The 23146-nt window shown below is 47.5% G+C and overlaps 1 protein-coding gene across 7 annotated transcripts in view; it reads left to right on the forward strand.

Annotated features, from left to right (window-relative positions):
• Positions 1 to 23146, forward strand: part of PIK3C2B (phosphatidylinositol-4-phosphate 3-kinase catalytic subunit type 2 beta) — an 81297-nt gene that overhangs the window by 44528 nt on the left and 13623 nt on the right. For all 7 annotated transcript variants that reach the window (XM_053604241.1, XM_053604236.1, XM_053604239.1 and 4 more), the window contains 15 exons: positions 1180 to 1347; positions 1878 to 1989; positions 3390 to 3532; positions 4687 to 4875; positions 7346 to 7439; positions 7600 to 7694; positions 8209 to 8389; positions 9718 to 9825; positions 10717 to 10809; positions 12070 to 12199; positions 13625 to 13761; positions 19289 to 19458; positions 20066 to 20222; positions 21418 to 21527; positions 22696 to 22897. In XM_053604241.1, coding sequence (XP_053460216.1) covers positions 1180 to 1347; positions 1878 to 1989; positions 3390 to 3532; positions 4687 to 4875; positions 7346 to 7439; positions 7600 to 7694; positions 8209 to 8389; positions 9718 to 9825; positions 10717 to 10809; positions 12070 to 12199; positions 13625 to 13761; positions 19289 to 19458; positions 20066 to 20222; positions 21418 to 21527; positions 22696 to 22897 — 2089 coding nt within the window. The remainder of the gene's footprint in view (positions 1 to 1179; positions 1348 to 1877; positions 1990 to 3389; positions 3533 to 4686; positions 4876 to 7345; positions 7440 to 7599; positions 7695 to 8208; positions 8390 to 9717; positions 9826 to 10716; positions 10810 to 12069; positions 12200 to 13624; positions 13762 to 19288; positions 19459 to 20065; positions 20223 to 21417; positions 21528 to 22695; positions 22898 to 23146) is intronic.

Here is a 23146-nt window from a genome sequence, read left to right on the forward strand (position 1 = left end):
GTACAGGGATCAGCTAACTCTCAAAATAGGCCCAGCAGCCATGCTTTGTCACCTCCAGCCAAGCTCAGGCCTGGCATGTCTGCTGGCTACTGGAGGGGCCCTAATTATAGCTGTGGCCCTCCAGGGTAGAGGCAGCTGGGACAGAGAAGGACTGTGCCAGTCCTGGGCAGCAGGCAGTGGGAGGGAGTGCCTCACTTAGGTGGAGATTCCCCTAGAGGAGTGAGGGGCTTTATCATGAAAATGCTAACCTTAGGGGGGCCCACCCTTCCTCTGTGCCCTCTGGCATAGACGCTGCTGCACCCTGGGCTGGCCAGGAGGGTGTGGCAGTGTGGACTTTGGCCCAGGGACAGCTTCCCAGAAAGGTAATGTGGGTCCTCCCTCTCTTTCCACAGCTCCCCTCCCCTGCTGACCTCTCCCCACCCAGCAGCTCCTGATCCTGAACTTGGAGGGAGTGGCTGGGTCTGGCTGGGACAGTGGAGCCCTGGAGAGAACATTTGGGCTCTGCTAGTGGTGGGCTTATGTGTCTCAATTCTCTTGGCCTTGCCAGTTGGCTTTCTCACCACTGGAGACTTCGAGAAGCCCCTTCCTTCTCTTTATCTCTTTGGCATTGACTGTGGTTGGGGGTAAGGGTGATAACAGCTCATTGTGTGCCCCTGCGTTTAGGAGACTTGTGTGAGGACAGGTGGGAGGGCTAAGGGTGAACTGAGGGCAGGGAACATGGTGCTTCTTCCTGGTAATTCTAAGCAGTGGGCAGTGGGGGAGGGATGGAGACTGTCATATGGAAGAAAAGAATAAAAGGAGCGACTTTGGTGATCCTCTACTGGAATTTTAAAACAAGGAAAGGAGGATGGCTCACAGTATGGGATTTGTCATCTGTCCCCTACAGATGGCTAAGGCTAAGCTAGTTCTGTCCAGGTGCCATGGGTAGTATCAAAATTGAGATATTTGCCTCACTCTACTGCAGGGGCCCAGGGACACCATACTGTGCCTCTGGGAGCAGCCAGTGGAGGTGTTACCTAGTTTGGGACCTGTCCTAGTTTTGCAGGAAGGCTTCCCCAGGGAGCATGTCTGATACCCTAAGAGGGGGACCGAATCCTCGGCCTCATCTTGACTTCCTGGGCTACCTGTCCCTTAAAGCCACGTGTGGCTTCTCTTGATTTGGTCTCTTGTCCTCTGTAGGATCTGCTTCCCCGTGCAGGTGAACCGGCTGCCTCGGGAGACCCTGCTGTGTGCCACTCTTTATGCGCTGCCCATCCCCCCACCAGGGAGCTCCTCGGAGGCCAATAAGCAGCGGAGGGTACCTGAAGCCCTGGGCTGGGTGACTACCCCACTCTTCAACTTCAGGCAGTATGTGAGCCCCAGGGTAGCAGCAGCTTGGCCTCGGGAGGGAGAAAGGGAGGGGGATAGAGTAGGCCTAGCTGCCATACTGGCCAGTGCACCTTGGAAGGGTTGGCCACGTGGGACTCACTGGTTAAGACCAGAGTCTCCCTAAGTCCAGAGCTAGCGACCAGGACTATTGATGTAACCAAAAGCCACTGGGCAGGACTGGTGGCACAGGACTGTTGTGGAGGCATGGAATAGCAATCAATACTGGTCTTGTCATTGGAAGGACCTCAGAGGTCATCTAGCCCTAGCTTCTGTACCTCGGTAAGGCATCCCTGCCATGAGGTCATCCAGACCAGGGTAGATCGGCTCAGATAGACCTCTTGGAGGGGGTGAGTGTTTATAGAAATTGGTCTCTGGGGAGAATGAGAGAGTGGGGAGTTGGGTGGTGGCTTCAAATAGAAAAGGCAGATTTTTAGACTGGGGCCACAGGAGGAAAACCATTTACTTAATCAATAGGTTTGGTGGCTCATCGCACCCTCCTTCCTCCTTAGGGTCCTGACCTGTGGCCGGAAACTTCTGGGCTTGTGGCCAGCAACACAGGAAAACCCCAGTGCCCGCTGGAGTGCACCTAATTTCCATCAGCCAGATAGTGTTATCCTGCAGGTGAGGCCCAGCCCTTTCCTCCCATGACCCTGAGTCAGCTCCAAGTTTTCCCCCCTTGAGATTTGGGCTGGGACTGTAGGAGAAAGTGCTAGAACTTTGGGCAGGGGATGATGATTTAACTGGTGTCACGTGGAATGATGGGCTTAGACCTGGAGAGGAAGGTATCTGTGGTATCTATCCCCCATCTCCTAGAGGTTAAATTTAATTTCAAGAAGGCTGAAGGTATGGTCTAAGACCCTCTTCATCCTGGGCTCAGCTTCTCAGTCCTTTGTACTGAACTCTCAGCTTCTAATTTTGATCATTTCTGAGCTGTCTCCTCTTGAGGCCTGGAAGGAGACTCTTCCCCAGCTGTCACTCAGTGCTTTTACAGGGTGGACCCAGTGTCTGGGGAGAGGTGGAGGCACCTCTTAGGCCCAAGGCCTAGTTCCCAGTTCTCAGCTCCCCTTTCTTGTCATGAGATGCTTTGGTATGAAATATGGGATGTCAAAGTTCATGTAGGATGAAACAGAATGAAAGGTCTAAGGGCAGGTGTTTTTGTCTGTCCTGTTCACTGTTTTGTGCCCAGAACAATACTGACCCCATCTTAGGGTTCAGTAAACATTTGCTTAATGAAAGAAAGTAGAACTCGGGCTAGATGTGGTAGCTCACACCTGTAATCCTAGCATTCTGGGAGGTCAAGGCAGGAGCATCCTTTGAGCTCAGGAGTTCAAGATCAGCCTGAGCAAGAGTGAGATCCCATCGCTACCAAAAAATAGAAAAATTAGCTGGGTGTTGTGGAAGGCACCTATAGTTCCAGCTTCTTGGGAGACCAAGGCAGGAGGATCCCTTGAGCCTAGGAGTTTGAGGATGCTGTGAGCTTGCCTGACGGTATGGGACTTTAGCTTGGACAACAGAAGGAGACTTTGTCTCACAGAAAAAAAAAAAAGGGAAAAGAAAGAAAGAAACGAGAGCTCCTTTGGGAAATTGGCTCACTCAGTTCTGTCACCCATTTTAGGAGGATGAGCCTCTGGTGGCATAGAGCAAGGAAGGAGTGTCACAGGCCCTAGCGTTGGTCAGCATGTGGTCCCACCTCCTGTCAGGCAGCAATGTCCCCCTCAGCCACATGGAAGGCTTCCCAGCCTCAGCTTCGTGACATTTCTAGTCAAAGTTCTGGGCTGGGCTTGTCCTGTTACCTAGCTGCATCTCAACTGAACCTCTTTCTCACTTGTTCATTTGTTTTTTTCTCTTTCCTTTTCCTTTTTTGCTGAAAGTTATAGCTGGAAGGGACTTTCAAGGTTTCCAAGTCCAGCTGGGTTATTTTACAAATAGAAAAGAAGTCTGAAGTGGGAGAGAGAAACTTTGACCCACACATGAACATGTTGTCAGTTCCCTCTCCTGACTTCTCTGGTCCCATCCCCTAGATTGACTTCCCCACCTCGGCCTTTGATATCAAGTTCACAAGCCCCCCTGGAGACAAGTTCAGTCCCCGTTATGAGTTTGCCAGCCTCCGGGAGGAAGACCAACGCAAGCTTAAGGACATCATGCAGAAGGAGTCCCTGTACTGGTGAGGCCCAGGGGATCCCCTCCATGTGGCTTTGGCCCCTCACTAAGTCTTCATGTTTTATCTGACCTCTCACTTCCCAATCCTAGGTCCTTGTCCTCCTGCTTTGGGAGTGCATTTGGGATGGGTAGGCGTTGCCACCTAGGTAGGAAGTAGTAGCAGCCCCCAGGCGTGTCTCCAGGCGCTGATGCTAGGGAAAGTGAGGCCAGGGACAGGAAATGAGATCTGAGAATGCCCATGCCCACTACCCAGGAAGACCAGAGCTTTGCCCCATATCCCAGATATACTGTCATCTTCTACTTGCTGTCCACTGGAGCAGCTGGCCCAACACCCTGCCCCTGCCTTTGCATTTTTCTGGCTCTGTCACGTTCCAAGAAGGATCAGGTGTCAAAGCAAGCTGGCAGCTCTCAGAGGTGAGTCCAGGCTGATCTCGTCCTTCAGGCTGCTGCTTTCATCAGGATTAAAGAAACACCTTCCCTGCCTGCTCCCCCTGTGCCCCTCAGGACTCCCGCAGAACCCTGCGCACTTGTTGGTGAAGGGGAACGAGGGAGATGGGGCTCATCTCTTTCCCTTGTGTCCCACCAGGGTAGCCGGAGAAGCGGAGTGACTGAAGGCTTCCCTGCCCCCCATTCCTGCTGCCTCTATTCCATTAGCCCCTCAGCTCCCTTTACCCATTAGACACCTGATCTCAGGCAAGGCCCAATGACTGCAGTCTTATCAAACTGACAGCTGGCCGGAAGACCCAGGAGGCCTCTCAGCAACCCAGACCCCGCCATGAGGGGGCTGCTGCCCTCTGGTGGTTGCCTGCAGGAGCGGCACCTTGCGTTCAGCCTCAGATTGTGATGTCCCTGAGTTGGGATCACGGGAAAGATTTAGGCCCTTGTTCTTGACCTTTGCTTCACATTGGAATCATCTAGTGATCTTTACAAAACATCGATGCCTGGCCTCCCTGGCCATTCAGACTTAATTGGTATGGGGTGTGATCACCTGAGTTGCTCAGCTCCTCAGTTGATTGTAATAAGTAGCAGTTTAGGAACCATTGAACTCAGTGTGTAGCATTCTCTGGAATGTAAATACTCTGTCCTACGCCTGACTCTGCGTGCATGCGCTCTCTCTCTCTTTCTCCCCCACCCACCACCTCTTACTTCCCTCCCCAGGCTCACTGATGCTGACAAGAAGCGCCTGTGGGAGAAGCGATATTATTGCCACTCAGAGGTGAGCTCACTCCCCCTGGTGCTCGCCAGCGCCCCCAGCTGGGAGTGGGCGTGCCTGCCCGACGTCTATGCCCTCCTGAAGCAGTGGACCCACATGAACCACCAGGATGCCCTGGGGCTCCTGCATGCCACGTGAGTTATAACACACACCTTGCCTGACCGTGTGTCGGGAAGCCAGGCCTTGGCATTGCCCATCACTGACCTGAGCCACCCCTGGAGGACATGATAAAGTAGCCATGGATATTCAGGGCTTTTCCATTTCTCCTTTTTGCTTTGTCTGTCTCATTTTTTCCCCAGTGTTATATTATGGACATTTTCCAAACATACAACAAAATTGAAAATTGTACAGTGGGTACCACCCAGATTCCATCATGAACATTTGCTCAAGAAACCCATGTTTTATTGCCTGTCTATCCGTCCCTCTACCCATCCATTGATCCATCTTATTTTTTTTGTATTTTGAAATACATTGCAGACATCATTAAACTTCCTCCTAAATACTTTATTATACACATCATTAATGAGAACTCAGTGTTTGCTGCATTTTTTTTCTTTTTTTTTTTTTTTATTGTTGGGGATTCATTGAGGGTACAATAAGCCAGGTTACACTGATTGCAATTGTTAGGTAAAGTCCCTCTTGCAATCATGTCTTGCCCCCATAAAGTGTGACACACACCAAGGCCCCACCCCCCCTCGGTCCCTCTTTCTGCTTCCCCCCCCATAACCTTAATTGTCATTAATTGTCCTCATATCAAAATTGAGTACATAGGATTCATGCTTCTCCATTCTTGTGATGCATTACTAAGAATAATGTCTTCCATGTCCATCCAGGTTAATACGAAGGATGTAAAGTCTCCATTTTTTTTAATGGCTGAATAGTATTCCATGGTCTACATATACCACCGCTTGTTAATCCATTCCTGGGTTGGTGGGCATTTAGGCTGTTTCCACATTTTGGCGATTGTAAATTGAGCTGCAATAAACAGTCTAGTACAAGTGTCCTTATGATAAAAGGATTTTTTTCCTTCTGGGTAGATGCCCAGTAATGGGATTGCAGGATCAAATGGGAGGTCTAGCTTGAGTGCTTTGAGGTTTCTCCATACTTCCTTCCAGAAAGGTTTTACTAGTTTGCAGTCCCACCAGCAGTGTAAAAGTGTTCCCTTCTCTCCACATCCACGCCAGCATCTGCAGTTTTGAGATTTTGTGATGTGGGCCATTCTCACTGGGGTTAGATGATATCTCAGGGTTGTTTTGATTTGCATTTCTCTAATATATAGAGATGATGGCAATTGCAACAACAACAAAAATAAACAAATGGGACTTCATTAAACTGAAAAGCTTCTGTATAGCTAAGGAGACAATAACCAAAGCAAAGAGACAACCTACACAATGGGAAAGGATATTTGCATATTTTCAATCAGACAAAAGCTTGATAACTAGGATCTATAGAGAACTCAAATTAATCCACATGAAAAAAGCCAACAATCCCATATATCAATGGGCAAGAGACATGAATAGAACTTTCTCTAAAGATGACAGACGAATGGCTAGCAAACACATACATTTTTTCTTTTCTTTTTTTTTTTTGTAGAGACAGCGTCTCACTGTACTGCCCTCGGGTAGAGTGCCGTGGCCTCACACAGCTCACAGCAACCTCTAACTCTTGGGCTTACGTGATTCTCTTGCCTTAGCCTCCCGAGCAGCTGGGACTACAGGTGCCCGCCACAACGCCCTGCTATTTTTTTGTTGCAGTGTGGCCGGGGCTGGGTTTGAACCCGCCACCCTCGGCATATGGGGCTGGCGCCCTACTCACTGAGCCACAGGCACCGCCGCTGCATTTTTTCTTTTGAGGCAAAATTTACCCGTACGTTAGATGAGCTTTGACAAATGTACACATCTGTGTAATTCAAACCCCAGCTTAGTTTACATTAACAGCCCCCTTCCTGCTTTACCCTGAAGGATTCTCTGGGGACCCAAGGCTCCCAGTCTCAGGCTCCTGGGCTGCCTTTACTGGATGTTACCCAGGATTCCTTGCTTATTTCTTGCCATTCTCAGTAATCTAAATATACCTAATTCATGTGACCTGCCTTTAGGAATTTTTGAGGCGTTGGCTTTGCTAATCTCTGCTAAATTAATTCTGCCAATGTACAGTATATTGCCTTACATAAAATTCTGTGATTTGCTATTATCTGCCTGGTAAACTGTGGATTAAAGAATGTTAACAAGACAACATTATGCTTTAATTCACATGAAGGCTCTTTGATGATGGGATTTCTAGCACAGTGGGAATGAAGGAAGACATTTTTGGGCGTAGGATTGAGGATTTTGTCCTGCTTTCTGTAAGTCATCCAAGGAATGAATGTGGCCATCCTATTGCTCCACTGTGGGCTTAGTAGACTTTGATCATGAAGGAGGGCACCATTCCTAAGTATTGGTACCCAGAAAAGGTGCTAAGGATTCTTCCAGTGGCTTTGGAAGATTCTGGGAGACATTACCTTTTATCCCTCCGTGCCTCTGGAGCCCAGGTGTGAGGGTGCTTGGCTCACACCTCTGCCTCAGAGCCTACAGCTGGGTTGTCAGGATGTTGGGCTCTGTTTCGCAGATTCCCAGACCAAGAAGTGCGTCGAATGGCTGTCCAGTGGATTGGCTCACTCTCAGATGCTGAGCTGCTTGACTACCTGCCCCAGCTGGTACAGGTGGGTAGCTTGGCCTTCCCACCAGTTCTGAGGGTTCCAGCCCCAAGTCAGCCTGCATTCTGTTCCTTAGAATCCAGAGTTCCTAGTGGGATAATCGTGGGTGTAGATTATGGACAGGTAACAAAGCCTCGCATTTTCTTTCTCCCTTTCTGCTAACCAGGCCCTAAAGTATGAGTGCTACCTGGACAGCCCGTTGGTGCGCTTCCTCCTGAAACGAGCTGTCTCTGACTTGAGAGTGACTCACTACTTCTTCTGGTAAAACTGTGTACAGAAAAGTGGGAGGTAGACACGTGCTTTCCATGTGGGAGTATTTTACTCTTGGGCATGCAAGGGTGAGGAGCTGTGTTATCTGGGTCCCAGTATGTTGCTGACTTACCATGTGGCCTTGGACTAGCATCTCTTCCTCAGGGGGGCCTCAGTTTACTCCTATGTAACACAGTAAGGATCATCTGTGCCCCTCCTCTCCATCTACACATGGCAGAAATATAAAGAGAAACAAGATGCAGAGGGACTTTGAGTTCTACTTAAATGCAGATTCTGAGAGATAGTAAAGAAAAGAAAAGAAAAAAGAAAAGAAAAGAAAAAGACAGTGGACACGTGCTGGAGTGGACACACACTTATACATAAACTGTACATACTGGGGATATTTTCCCTTCCAAGTTTAGGGTATGGTTTGCAGTGAGTTAGAGCTGAGTCTGACCCCTTCTCCCTCTACACCTTGCCTGTGGTCCCGTGAGTGTCTCAACTGTTCACTCCTTCTGCCTGGCAGGTTGCTGAAGGACAGCCTCAAGGACTCTCAGTTCAGCATTCGCTACCAGTATCTGCTGGCAGCCCTCTTGTGCTGCTGTGGCAAGGGGCTGAGGGAGGAGTTTAACCGCCAGTGCTGGCTTGTCAACTCCCTGGCCAAACTAGCCCAGCAAGTCCGAGAGGCAGCTCCATCTGCACGGCAGGTGAGTGAGCCTGCTTCCACCCATTCTAGTCTCAAGCTTTGTAGCCAAATGGCACTTGACCATCACTAATTTAGGAGGTAGGAATGGATGACTGTAACTTGCAGTTCACAAACAGGCAGTCTCCTAGCTGGATTTAGCCATGGGTGTGTTTTCTTTGACCTGCTGAGTATTGAAATTTTCATTTAGCTGTTTGCCTTAAAGGCTAAGCACAATTGTGTAAGTTGTTCACTGCACAAGAGCACTCAGCAGAACTGGCAAATGAGGTCTGAAATCCAGCCATATTTTGTTGACTATGCAATGAACCATAGCTCAGGGCTGGTGCCACCCAGGGAAGGCACATTTACCTGTTTGCATAAAGGCCCTGTATTTGGCCAGCAGTATTCCTGGTCGATGACATTTCAAAATTGGGAGAGTTTATATTAAAGTCTAGGTTATTAGATTTTCTTGGCAAATGTCTGAGCATCACTTCCCCCTTGAGAGCTAGCCTGACCCTCATGTCACTGGCCCAGCCTCTTCCTGCTCACGTACTGACTCAGGCGGGAGCACAAGTGAGTGGTTTTACTTAAGAGTCTCCTGGATGAGGGGGGTGGGGCCTTGGTGTGTGTCACACTTTAAAAAAAAAAAGAGTCTCCTGGATGTTTTTGAGCTGGGCGTGGTGACTCATGCCTGTAATCCCAGCACTTGGGAGGCTGAGGCGGGTGTAATGGCTCAGCTCATGAGTTCGAGGCCAACCTGAGCAAGAGCGAGACCCTGTCTCTAAAAAATAGCTGGGTGGGGGCGGCGCCTGTGGCTCAGTGAATAGGGCGCCGGCCCCATATGCCAAGGGTGGTGGGTTCAAACCCAGCCCCGGCCAAACTTCAACAAAAAATAGCCGGGCGTTGTGGCGGGCGCCTGTAGTCCCAGCTGCTTGGGAGGCTGAGGCAGGAGAATCGCGTAAGCCCAAGAGTAAGAGGTTGCTGTGAGCCGTGTGACGCCACAGCGCTCTACCCGAGGGCGGTATAGTGAGACTCTGTCTCTACAAAAAAAAAAAAAAAAACATAGCTGGGTGCTGTGGCAGGCGCCTGTAGTCCCCGCTACTTGAGAGGCTGAGGAAAGAGAATCACTTGAACCCAAGAGTTTGAGGTTGCTGTGAACTAAGATGCCATGGCACTCTACAAGAGTGACCAAGTGAGACTCTGTCTCAAAAAAAAAAAAAGTCTCCTGGATGTTGTCCACAGTTCTCAGGGGGTTGTTTTCATACCAGCCACTACTGAGAACCGCCTCCTGGTTCTAAGTAAAGCTCCTGCTCCCCTCCTCCCACCTCACTTCTCCCCTCCCCTCCTCTCTAGGGAATCCTCCGCACAGGTCTGGAGGAGATGAAGCAGTTCTTTGCCCTCAATGGCTCATGCCGTCTGCCGCTCAGCCCCAGTCTGCTGGTGAAGGGAATTGTGCCCAGGGTGAGTGATCGGTGGGTTTGGGGCTCTTGGAGTGGGAGTGGAGGGCTCAGTGGAGGTGAGGTCCTCACTGACCTGGTTATTGAGAGATGTGAGGAAGAAAGGCATGCATGGGTCACTATGAAAATTCTGAGACAGACTATGTTATGGTTCATTATGTCACTTCCGGGAATCCTAGTTGACAGTGTCCTTGTGATTCAGCCATCCACATTTCACCTCACTCAGCTTATTGGTGTTGCTGGGAGGCTTCATGTGTTTCTGTCCATGCAGATTTTACCTTTCTTGATTTTCGTGTATCTCAAAACTGTTGTAAGGACACACTTTGTGGCTGCGTTTCATCCCTAAATGTTTACAGACTTTTGCCTGACACCTTGGAGAGTAGAGGTTGGAGGCTGGACAAGTGTCTCTCCCTGGTGATGTGGTGGATGAAACCAGGGACAGTGCTGATGATGGCAGCTGTCATCTGTCATTTATAGAGCATTCTTTGTGTGCGCATTTTTCTAAGTGCTTTATGTTAGTTGTTGCATTTTATTCTCAGAACTCTTAGGAATTCAGTTCTGTTATGCACCCCATTTTACAGTGGAGTAAACTGGAGGTGTAGAAGGGACGTGTGACTTCCTGCAGGTCACGCAACTAGAGAGTTGTTTGCAGAGTGAATTGAAGGCCTGAGTGATCGGGTGCTGGATCTGAGGTCATAACAAACTTCACTGGGATGATGACAAGAGAGAAAGCAGGAATTTGGATTCCTGAGGAATCTAGAAGAAACAATAAGCAGGTTTTGGGTGGACCAGCAGCAGGAGGGTAGGCAGCATCTTGGTTCAAAGTGGTGAGGTCATTTTCCTTCCTGGGCATAGATCCACCTGACCTGCATTGCTACCCTCTCTCCTGTGGCAGGACTGTTCCTACTTCAATTCCAATGCAGTCCCCCTCAAACTTTGCTTCCAAAATGTGGATCCCCTGGGTGAGAACATCCGTGTCATCTTCAAGGTGAGAATATTTTACTCAAGGCTGGTGAGGTAATGGTGGGAGAGAGAAGGAAGCAGCCCAAGGGTGGCAGAAGTAGCCCTGGGCAGTTCTCTTTCTGTGCTGTCTTTTTAATACATGAAAGACCATCAGGTAAATAGGGGTTTAGACTAATTCTGCCTGGCCCCAGAAGGCTAAGAATAGAGTATTGGGTGTAGGGAAGCAACTGACAATTCAAAGTATAGAAGTGCTTTCCAGGGAGCAAAGCTGCCCCAACACTGGAATGGGTAAGGTGAGGATCTGCTTATCCCTGGGGATATTTAAGCAGAGGCTGAATGACCTCGTGGCAGGGATATTGAAGAGGAAATTAATATACAACATGCAAGTTGGATTAGATGAACCCTAAGTTTCTTCCAAACTCTGGTACATCTATAATTCTGAGAATAAATGATAGCCTTAGAGCTGATAATCTAGTGGGAGAGACAAAATGCATATATGTGACTCAGTAATATATATTTGCTGCATGCCCATTCTAAATTGAAACTATTGACATTCAAGTTTTAAAGAGGCCTGATGGCCAGGTGCAGTGGCTCATGCCTATAATCCCAGCACTCTGGGAGGCCTGGCAGGTGAATTGCCTGAGTTCACAGGTTCAAGACCAGCCTGAGCCAGAGTGAGACCCTGTCTCTAAAAATAGCCAGGTGTTGTGATGGGCACCTGTAGTCCCAGCTACTCGGGAGACTGAGGCAAGAGAATCATGTGAGCCCAAGAGCTTGAGGTTATGGTAAACTGTGACACTATGGCACTCTACCTAGGGTGACAAAGTGAGACTCAAAATAAAAAATAAAAATAACTACTCGGGAGGCTGAGGCAAGAGAATAGCCTTAGCCCAAGAGCTGGAGGTTGTGTGAGCTGTGATGCCATGGCACTCTACCGAGGGCGACAAAATAAGACTGTCTCTAAAAATAAATAAATAAATAAATAAATAAATAAATAAAAATAAAAAGTCCTAATGGTTAGGAGGGCTTCATGCAAAAGAAGAACTTCATTTCAGAGGGGTATGTGGGATTGAGGGAAGAGCCAGAGCACTGCATGGGCAAACCAGGAAGGTTACCGACCCACCTTTGACCTGGTGTGAGCTGAGTGGGCAGGTCAGAGGTGTGAGGCAGAACTGGGCGGTCCCTCCCTGTCACTGTAGTTTGGGTTAAGGTAGCCCACCTGGGAGATCTGGGAACTGAGGGAAGCAGTGGGGACCAGTTCTGATCGATTTCCTCCCCTGTCTAGTGTGGGGACGACCTTCGCCAGGACATGCTAACACTGCAGATGATTCGCATCATGAGCAAGATCTGGGTCCAGGAGGGGCTGGATATGCGCATGGTCATTTTCCGCTGTTTCTCCACTGGCCGGGGGAGAGGTCAGTTGGGAGTGAGGGTGAGGGTGGTGAATGGGGGATGGGCAGGCAGAGGGTGTGGAGGGGACCCCTTTGCTTACTGCCCTTCTGCCTATCCCAAACATGAACTGTAGTCCTCCAGGAAAATGAAAAGGGCAAGATTATTACATTAGAAGCTGTCAAATGGCCTAAAGAAAGAAGGCATGGGAGACTTATAAACTCGGACAGACGCGGAGACATAACAACCAAACAAGTCATGCAGACTTTGTATCCTGATTCAAACAAATCAACTGTAAAGAAATATTTTTGGGGACGGTGCCCGTGGCTCAGTGGGTAGAGTGCTGGCCCCATATATCAAGGGTAGCGGGTTAGAACCTGGCCCCGGCCAAACTGCAACAAAAAAATAGCCAGGCATTGTGGTGGGCACCTGTAGTCCCAGCTACTGGGGAGGCTGAGGCAAGAGAATCGCCTAAGCCCATGAGTTGGAGGTTGCTGTGAGCTCTGATGCCACGGCACTTTACCAAGGGCGAGAAAGTGAGACTCTGTCTCTAAAAAAAAGAATAAAAAAAAGAAATACTTTTTGAGATGATTAGGGAAAATTTGGATATAGGCTGTCAGATTAGATTAAAGAATATTGTTAATTTTTTGAATATGACAATGGCATGGTGGCTATGTCCTTGTTGACTACACTTGAAATATTTACGAGTGAAATTAAGTGTCTGGAATTTGGTATAAAATGCTTTAGCAGGCTCGGCGCCTGTGGCTCAAGCAGCTAAGGTGGTGGGTTCGAATCCAGCCCGGGCCCACCAAACAACGATGATGGCTACAACCAAAAAATAGCCTGGTGTTGTGATGGGCACCTGTAGTTTCAGCTACTTGAGGCTGAGGCAGGAGAATTGCTTGAGCCCAGGAGTTAGAGGTTGCTGTGAGCTGTGATGCCACAGCACTCTACCCAGGGTGACAGCTTGAGGCTCTGTCTCTAAAAAAAATTAAAAAAATAAAAATAAAAATGTTTTAAAAATTAAAAAAATAAAATACTTTAGCAGGCGTGGTGGAGAGTGAGGAAGCAGGGTTGGGTGAGTGAAATAGATGAAACAAGCTTAGCACGATGTAGATAAGTTTTGAAGTGGGGTGATAGTTACATGTGAATTCATGATCCTATTCCTTTTATTATTTTATATATTTGAAAATGACCATAGTAAATGTTAAACACAAAGGGAACAGCAGAGTCCTTTTCAGGGGAGACGGAAGAGTCACAGTGTAGAGTATGAAATGTGGGGAATGACCTTCCTTTCTACCACTATCCTTTTCCCATTCTGCTCAGACTTTGTCCAGCCAGTACCCTGGACCTTAAGTTATAGGGAAGCATCCAGTACAGCTCTTGTAGTCCTCTCCCCACACTCCTCTGTATTCTGCTCTAGAGCATGATCCCAGTTCCTCCTCTCACAGGGATGGTTGAGATGATCCCCAACGCCGAGACCCTGCGCAAGATCCAGGTGGAGCATGGGGTGACTGGTTCCTTCAAGGACCGGCCCCTGGCCGACTGGCTGCAGAAACACAACCCTGGGGAGGATGAGTATGAGAAGGTAGGATTGGGCTGGGGCATGCCTGACTGTAGCCACAAGACCTGCAGATGCAGAGAAGACAGCTCCGCTTTGATGAGAAAGCAAACACAGCTTTCTGGGTTGACTGGTGCTCCCAAGGGTCTACGGGTGAGGCAAATGACTCACACAAGTTGACGGAGATGATACCTTGGCATTGGACTGGGAAACAATTGGGTTTTCCTGACAGAGTGAGTCTTGCAGAGGGGCAGCCTTTGAGAACCTGCCTCTATCTCTCCTAATTGTGACTCTTGTTCACTTTCAATTATGTTTTCAGAGGTGTTCAATGGTACTTTTTAGAACAACAGTTGGTTGGAAGAAACTTTAGAGATCATTTTAATCCAACCTATTCTCTTTATAGGTATGAATTAAGAGTCACTTACTTGTTCCTAGTTATGGAGCTGGTTTGTGGCAAGGCTGTAACTTGAAGCCAGAATTGAGGTTAGATATGGAGAAAGATGATAGAAAAGAGGGCTGACGGGTTCCTGATTAGCTAATATTAAAGAATATTAAATTGGTAGTGGAGCTTTACTGGGTGGTAGGGCCTTGGTGGCCTGTTGTGGTCATCTAGTTTCTGGGTTAATTAGGTTGGGTGGGAGGGAACAAGTCATAGTAACCAAACTCATAAGAGACTGGTTATATACCAGAATGTTAATTTATATAAATTTAGCCTAAGGAGATCCATGCATTTTGTCCCTGAGGGGAGACTTGTATGGGCAGCCAAATTATAATCGGAACATTGTTTAGTGAATGTGTAATTAGATATTCTTAACTGTCTGTAAGTGTTTGGGTTCCCCACGGTTTAATTCCTGGCTGCTGTGCTCTCTTTGTACTCTTCCTGTGCCAGCCCATCCTCTCTTGTTACCACTACCATATTCTGATGACTTCCAAAGCCATTCTTGGAACCCTCTTCCCTCTCTAGCTTTTGACTCTATAGCCACCTTCTTGCTGCAGTTCTCCGCTTGTGTTTCACCCATTCCTCAGATTCAATGTAGGCAAAGCTTTGCCTCTTAAAGCTGCTTTTCGTGTTTATTATCAGTAAATGGTGTGATTCTTTCTACGCAGTCACCCAGATCAGAGCCATAGTCTTCCTAATGCTTCCTTCCCTCTCATTTCTGCCGTATCAAGCCCTATTTTTTATTTATTTATTTATTTTTTTGAGACAGAGTCTCACTATGTTGCCCTCAGTAGAGTGCCATGGCATCACACCTCACAGCAACCTCAAACTCTTGGGCTTAAGCAGTTCTCTTGCCTCAGCCTCCCAAGTAGCTGGGAGGGCTCCTACCACAATGCCTGGCTATTTTTTTGTTGCAGTTATCATTGTTTAGCTAGCTGGCGTGGGCCGGGTTTGAACCTGCCAGCCTCGGTGCACGTGGCCAGCACCGTAACCACTGTGCTATGGACAGTGAGCCCCGGTTAGTTTTTTTTTTTAGAAACAGGGTCTTGCTCTTGTTCAGGCTGGTCTCAAACTCGTTAGCTCAGGCAATTCTAGCTGCTTCGGCCTCCCAAAGTGCTAGGAATACAGGTGTGAGCCATTGCACCTACCAAACCTTGTTGATTCTCCTCCCCAGTTATCTCAAATCTATCATCGTCTCTTCATTTTCTTACTATCGCTTTTGGTCAGCTATTTGCTTTCTGTCCCCTGAACCAGTGGAATGCCACTTCTCTATCTATAACCAGCCTGTGCTTGATTTCAGAGGTGAGTTTTTAAAGTGTAACCCTGTCCGTGCCACTCCTTTCCTTTAAATTCTTCAAAGGGGTCAAAGGCAGTGGCTCATACTATAATCCTAGCACTCTGGCCAGCCAAGGCAGGTAAATGGCCTGAGCTTAGGAGCTGCTGACCAGTTTGAGCAAGAGCAAGACCCTATCTCTACTAAAAATGGAAAAATTAGCTGGGTGCTGTGGCAGGCATCTATAATCTCAGCTACTTGGGAAGGTGAGGCAACAGGATTGCTTGAGCCTGAGAGTTTGAGGTTGCCGTGAGCTATGGCACCACAGCCTTCTACCCAGGGTGATCAAGTGAGACTCTATCTTAAATAAATAAATAAATAAAGTCTTCAAAGTTTCCTTATGTCCTAACAGATAAGACCAACATCCAGAGTGTTGCACACAAAGACTTTTGTAAGCCAACCATGCCTCCTCCTATGGTCTCATCCATTGCACCTTCCTGTCTTATGGTGTTTATTTTTTATTCTTTAATTTCAGAATGTTGTGCAGACACAAATGTTTTGGTTACATGCTTTAGGTTTGTTTTGTTTGTTTGTTTGTTTTGATTTTGAGGTAGGGTCTTTCTCTATTGCCTGGGCTAGAGTGCAGTGGTATCATTATAGCTTATTGCAACCTCAAATTCCTAGGCTTAAGGCTTGAGTACTTGGACTACAGGTGCATGCTACTATGCCTGGCTAATTTTTAAAATTTTTTGTAGAGACAGGGTCTTGCTTTGTTGCCCACACTGGTCTCAAACTCCTGGGCTGAAACAATCCTCCTGTCTCAGGCCCCTAAAGTGCTGGAATTACAGGAGTGAGCCACTGCACCTAGCCCCCATCTTATGTTTAGTTATGTTCCAGCTTAGGGGACTACTACTTGCTTTTCCCAAGTATCTTAGATAATAGTATTTCTTTTGCTTGGAAAGCCATTTCTTCCCTTCCTTATCCCATAAAACGTACCCAATCTATCCTATAAACAGCAAGGCCCTCTACCTTTGGAGAATAGTTATACTGATTCTTTCCTCTCCATTCCTAGCCCCCATATACTCTTTATACTAATATGTATTTTACAGATATTAAATACCTACCACGTAGAGGCACCATGCTGGTGCTGGAGTTATGAAAAGTCCCTATCAGTGTACGAAAGAGTTATCATAAATGTAATGGAAGTATGTACAACAAGAATATACACATAGGGAAACTCTGCATGGTAACAATCTCTGTCCTTTGAAGGTAGCTTCTTGGCTTTTCTAGCCTTTCTGACAAAATAATGCTGGTCTTTTTTTTTGTAGAGACAGAGTCTCCCTTTACTGCCTTCAGTAGAGTGCCATGATGTCACAGGACTCACAGCAACCTCCAGCTCTTGGGCTTCCGCAATTCTCCTGCCTCAGCCTCCCGAGCAGCTGGGATTACAGGCGCCCGCCACAACGCCCGGCTATTTTTTGGTTGCAGTTCAGCCGGGGCTGAGGTTTGAACCTGCCACCCTTGGTATATGGGGCCGGTGGCCCTACTCACTGAGCCACAGGCGCCACCTATGCTGGTTGTTTCTTATTACAATTTCCAGAAGATTGGCTTGGTGCCTGTAGCTCACCAGCTAGGGTGCCAGCCACATACACCAGAGCAGATGGGTTCTAACCCAGCCCGGGCCTGCCATACAACAATGACAACTATAACCAAAAAATAGCCAGGCGTTGTGGCAGGCGCCTTGTGGTCCCAGCTACTTGGGATGCTGAGGCAAGAGAATCGCTTACGTCCAAGAGTTTGAGGTTGCTGTGAGCTGTGACACCATGGCACTCTCCCGAGGGCAACAAAGTGAGACTCTGTCTCAAAAAAAAAAAAAAAGAGGATTTATTTAAGGTAGAATAAGTATCTATGACAGGGAGAGAATTTGATGGAAGTGAAGGTCAAGACTGGGAGTTGATGGGTTATACTCCTTATTGAGTGGTTTGACTCTATATTTTTCTTTCTTAGAAATAGTCTTTTTCTTCCAGAAGGTAAATTCTTTAATTTTTTTCTTATTCTTTTTATTATTTATTTATAAAATTTCTATTCTTAGTTTCCAGTGGAAATAATAAATCCTCTTTGATTCAGAAAATAGCTGTTGGCTAACTCTTATCACCTCCTTAAGTTATGCAAATTATCAGGTTGTAACTTGACAAGTAGCTGGAGACAGGGGGTCTGTGTACAGCTGGTTTTGCAGTATGCCTTGTGGAACAGCCAAGAAGCTGTTGGAAGAGAAGATCTCTAAACCAGGTGTCCTCAAACTGCGGCCAGCGGGCCACATGAAGGGGTGTGAATTGTATTTGTTCCCGTTTTTGTTTTTTACGTAAAATAAGATATGTGCAGTGTGCATAGGAATTTGTTCATAGTTTTTTTTTTTTAAACTATAGTCTGGCCCTCCAATGGTCTGAGGGACAGTGAATTGGCACCCTGTTGAAAAAGTTTGAGGATGCCTGCTCTAAACCCTGTGGGCTTTAAAGGACCAAGTAAGCACTAAATAAATAAATAAATAAAGTCTTCAAAGTTTCCTTATGTCCTAACAGATAAATCCAACACCCAGAGTGTTCAGACCAGTCCACTGTCTTTCCAATTTTTGTAGAAGAAAGAAGGGACAGGAGAAGATGACATTCAGATGAAGGGTGGAAATACATATAAAAACTTTCCCTTTCCTTCCACTAACATGTGGGAGATGTGTCTGTGTATAAATGTGTACATTATTATGTGATAAAAGATGAACTGTGATACAAGTGAACAGTATTGATGGTGTTCACTTTTATCACACTTGTTCCGTAGGGGCTCAAAGGAGGAGTCAGCATGAGCTGAGAAGGTCTGGAAAGATGTGGGGCTCAAGGAATGTCCTTGAAGGATGGATAGAAATATGCAGAGGGAGGAAGGGAGGGTGAGCATTCTAGATAGTCTTTCTCTTGTTCCCAATATTGTACATGCCTAGTTGGCTATGATAACTATTGCCCTCTGCTGACAAATCTTTCTTGAGTTCTTGGGAATTCTGCAAACTTCACAAGGAGGATTCAGAAGACAATAGGTGTCCATCTGCTGATTCCATGTATTTTTGCTTCTGGAAAGACAGATAAGGGGACAGATGTTGACCAGACAGAGTAAAATGGATCCAATCCCTCACTACTCCCTTCCTGCTTTAAACTCAAAAATATCTCTAGCACATCTCACCAACTAGAGATGTCTGATTTTAAAGTGTAAAAAACTCACTAGAAGTGTTAAGTTGCCTCAGCTCTTCAGAGTGCAGTGACTTTAATTAGATTGGCATTTAGCTCTTATCAAGAATGCTGGGAATGGGAGTTTTTTGGTGGCGGGGAAATGGGAGTTTATTTGGGGAAGGAAGGAGAGCAGAATTCTGAGCAGGGTCAGGAAGGAATCCTTAGGTTGGCTGCCTCAGCCTCCGGAGAGATTTGTAAATGTCAGTCTTCCTGTCTGTTAAGATCTCCCAAGTCTGGACTGGTCAAGTCTGGACACTCAGACCAGTCCACTGTCTTTCCAATTTCCGTAGAAGAAAGAAGGGACAGGAGAAGATGACGACATTCAGATGAAGGGTGGAGATACATATAAAAACTTTCCCTTTCCTTCCACTCCGTAACATGTGGGAGATGTTTCTGTGTATAAATGTGTACATTATTATGTGATAAAAGCTGAACTGGCAGATGTGGGCTGCTGTTGGAGTTCACAAAAGAGAGAGAGGCCAGGACTGGCTGAATTCTGTCTGGCTCTGGCCCCTGGAGTCCCTCTAAGTCAGCTTTATGTCCTCTCCTCCCATCTGCCCTGACCCCTCCCAGGCTGTGGAGAACTTCATCTACTCCTGTGCTGGCTGCTGTGTGGCCACATACGTTTTGGGCATCTGTGACCGACATAATGACAACATCATGCTGAAGACCACTGGTCACATGTTCCACATCGATTTTGGTCGCTTCCTGGGTCACGCCCAGATGTTTGGCAACATTAAGCGGTAATGATCTCCTGAAGCCAAGATGTGCGTGGAGGGTTGGGAGGGGAGCAAAAATGGTTCAGAGCTGGGACACATGCCCATAATGAAGAGAGCTGGGCCGTAGAGCGTGGTCCCTGGGCTGAGCAGCTGTGGAGAAGAGATGACTGGTAAAGAGGTCAAGTCCTGGCACAAGAAGGTGGAGACCAGCTGTTCTCCTTCTCTACTGAGGACTGAGTGAAGGGAAATGACCCTAACTGCAATAAAAGGGAATGGGATTAGACATGTAGAAAAATATTGCTGGCTCGCAGATACGGCATTAATGAAAGACATGGAATATGTGTCTCTGGGGATCTTTTTTTTTTTTTTTCCTTTGCTTTGAGACAGAGTCTCACTCTGTTGCCTGGACTAGAGTGCCAGGGCATCAGCCTAGCTCACAGCAACCTCAAATTCCGGGGGATCTTTTAAGATTAAAATAGGATAAAGATAAAAGAAAAAAGATAGAGCCTCATCTATCCAGGTTTCAGGTTCATACACATGGTGAGGGATAAGGGAAACCACCCCTGATGTAGCCCACAAGTGGACTTCTTCCTCCAGCTGACCTTCTACCTGTATGTTCCCCTTGGCCCAGGGACCGTGCCCCCTTTGTCTTCACCTCGGACATGGCGTATGTCATCAACGGGGGTGACAAGCCTTCCAGCCGCTTCCATGATTTTGTTGACCTTTGCTGCCAAGCCTACAACCTCATTCGCAAGCACACCCACCTCTTCCTCAACCTCCTGGGCCTGGTGAGGAGCTCTATCCCTTTCTGAACACCTCCTTCTTATTGTCAGCCACCATCTTTAAGATTTTCCTATCTTCTTTTTTTTTTCTTTTTGTAGAGACATGGAGTCTCACTGTACCGCCCTGGGTAGAGTGCCGTGGCGTCACACGGCTCATAGCAACCTCTAACTCTTGGGCTTAGGCGATTCTCTTGCCTCAGCCTCCCAAGCAGCTGGGACTAGGCACCCGCCACAACGCCCGGCTATTTTTTTGTTGCAGTTTGGCCGGGGCTGGGTTTGAACCCGTGACCCTCGGCATATGGGGCCGGCGCCCTACTCACTGAGCCACAGACGCCACCCTTTTTTTTTTTTTTTAATAGAGACAGAGTCGGGCGGCACCTGTGGCTCGGTGAGTGGGGCGCCGGCCCCATGTGCCGAGGGTGGCGGGTTCAAGCCCAGCCCCGGCCAAACTGCAACAAAAAATAGCTGGGCGTTGTGGCGGGCGCCTGTTGTCCCAGCTGCTCGGGAGGCTGAGGCAAGAGAATCGCTTAAGCCCAGGAGTTAGAGGTTGCTGCGAGCTGTGTGATGCCACGGCACTCTACCCAAGGGTGGTACAGTGAGACTCTGTCTCTACAAAAAAAAGAAAAAAAAAAAAAATAGAGACAGAGTCTCACTTTACTGTTACACGGCTCACAGCAACCTCCAGCTTTTGGGCTTATGTGATTCTCTTGCCTCAGCCTCCCGAGTAGCTGGGACTACAGGTGCCCGCCACAACGCCCGGCTATTTTTTTTTGTTGTTGCGGTTCGGCCGGGGCTGGGTTTGAACCCACCACCCTCGGTATATGGGGCCGGCGCCGTACTCACTGAGCCATAGGTGCCGCCCAGATTTTCCTATCTTCTAAGGATTTCTTAAGATTTACTTCTCTGAGCCCCAACTGAGTACATGCCTCCCTAGATAAAGGCCGGGACCCAGTATTGCTGGGGACAATGGTGTCTGTGTAGGTATTTGACTCCCTACTCCAGCCCCTCAATTCCTGTGGTCCTCCAGCCACTGCCCACCTCTGGCCAATTTCTGTGGTCCTTCCATTCACTCCAACTTTCTGTTTACCACCCTATAGAAGGGTTAGGGAGCCTACCTATAGACAATCTTGTGTTAGGGTGGAGAAAAAACAAGAATTCACTATTGTTACAAGCACCCTTTCCTTCTGTCTGTTCCTTCTAGATGTTGTCCTGTGGGATTCCTGAGCTCTCAGACCTGGAGGACCTCAAGTATGTGTATGATGCTCTGAGGCCTCAGGATACAGAGGCCAATGCCACTACCTACTTTACTAGGTAACACCCTATGTAAAACAGCACTGCTCATCCTGAGTAATTCCCACAGTGCCTGATTGGCAGGAGCAGGGCTAGGTAAAGGAGAAAGCCTCAGCTCAGATGGTAGAGCCTAGAGTTGACAACACAGATATACATGTATTGTCCCAATGTCGCCTCTGATTTGGGTAAATTATTCTGCTTAGCTTCAGTTTCCCATCTGTATTCTGGTGCTACGCTTTGTATATAGGGATATCGCCATCACTTTTATCTGTGGTCTTACCAAGTCTCAGCCAAAAACTGTCTATGAGGCAATGTATAATAGTCTTTAGTTCTCTTGGTTAGACCCTTCCCCCAGCCAAAACATAGAAGTCCATGATTCAATTGTCAATGTTTGACACCATTTTTTAGGAATACTATGTATGAAGTCAAACATTTGTCTATGTACTAATTCCTATCATTCTGTCCATGTAGATGATGTCTCCATTATATTTTGCACTCTTTTGGAACTTAGGGAACTAAATTTTTTCTTAGGTCTAACATTGGGCCTCTCCTTTTTTTTTTTTTTTTGTAGAGACAGAGTTTCACTTTATTGCCCTCGGTAGAGTGCCATGGCCACAGCTCACAGCAACCTCCAACTCCTGGGCTTAGGCGATTCTCTTGCCTCAGCCTCCCGAGTAGCTGGGACTACAGGCGCCTGCCACAACGCCCAGCTATTTTTTTGTTGCAGTTTGGCCCGGGCTGGGTTTGAACCCGCCACCCTCGGTATATGGGGCCGGCGCCCTGCTCACTGAGCCACAGGCGCCGCCCAGGGCCTCTCCTTTTGAACTGAAGTCTCTAGATTGAAAAGTTCTTGGTGAAGTTCCATTGTACTGCACCTTGAAATTCAGTTTAACAACAATATTTAGACATTAGAGCCCCTAATCCCTTCCTACTTTGGTTTGACTATCTTTGGCTTAGGTAGGCAGCCAGGGGAGGAGATAAGACCCCAGGATTCACATGAGTAAACTGAATGAGATAATTGTGTACCAATCGTGTATTCTATGAGGGTACCACCCAAGGAAAAGAATTTGATCTGAGCTGATTGTAAGTCTCAGGAATCAGGGAATATTCTCTTGGATACCACTATGAAGATAGTGGGACTTTGGGTTCACAGTTACACTCATTTCTTCTCATCCTCCTATACCAACAGGTTGATTGAGTCCAGCCTGGGCAGTGTAGCCACAAAGCTCAATTTTTTCATCCATAACCTGGCTCAGATGAAGTTCACAGGCTCAGATGACCGGCTGACCCTTTCCTTTGCCCCCCGAACGCATACTCTCAAGAGCTCTGGGCGAATCAACAGTGTTTTTCTCTGCCGCCACGAGAAGATTTTCCACCCCAACAAGGGCTATGTAAGTACTTTCTCCAGTCTGACGCCCTCTCTTGCTCTCCACTACCCCGACTTATTGGGGTCCTGTTTTTATTTTATTTTTATTTATTTATTTATTTATTTATTTATTATTATTTTTTTTTTGTAGAGGCAGAGTCTCACTTTACGGCCCTTGGTAGAGTGCCGTGGCCTCACACAGTTCACAGCAACCTCCAACTCCTGGGCTTAAGCGATTCTCTTGCCTCAGCCTCCCGAGTAGCTGGGACTACAG

Source organism: Nycticebus coucang, chromosome 10, assembly GCF_027406575.1.
Source record: "Nycticebus coucang isolate mNycCou1 chromosome 10, mNycCou1.pri, whole genome shotgun sequence".
NCBI classification, from domain to species: domain Eukaryota; kingdom Metazoa; phylum Chordata; class Mammalia; order Primates; family Lorisidae; genus Nycticebus; species Nycticebus coucang.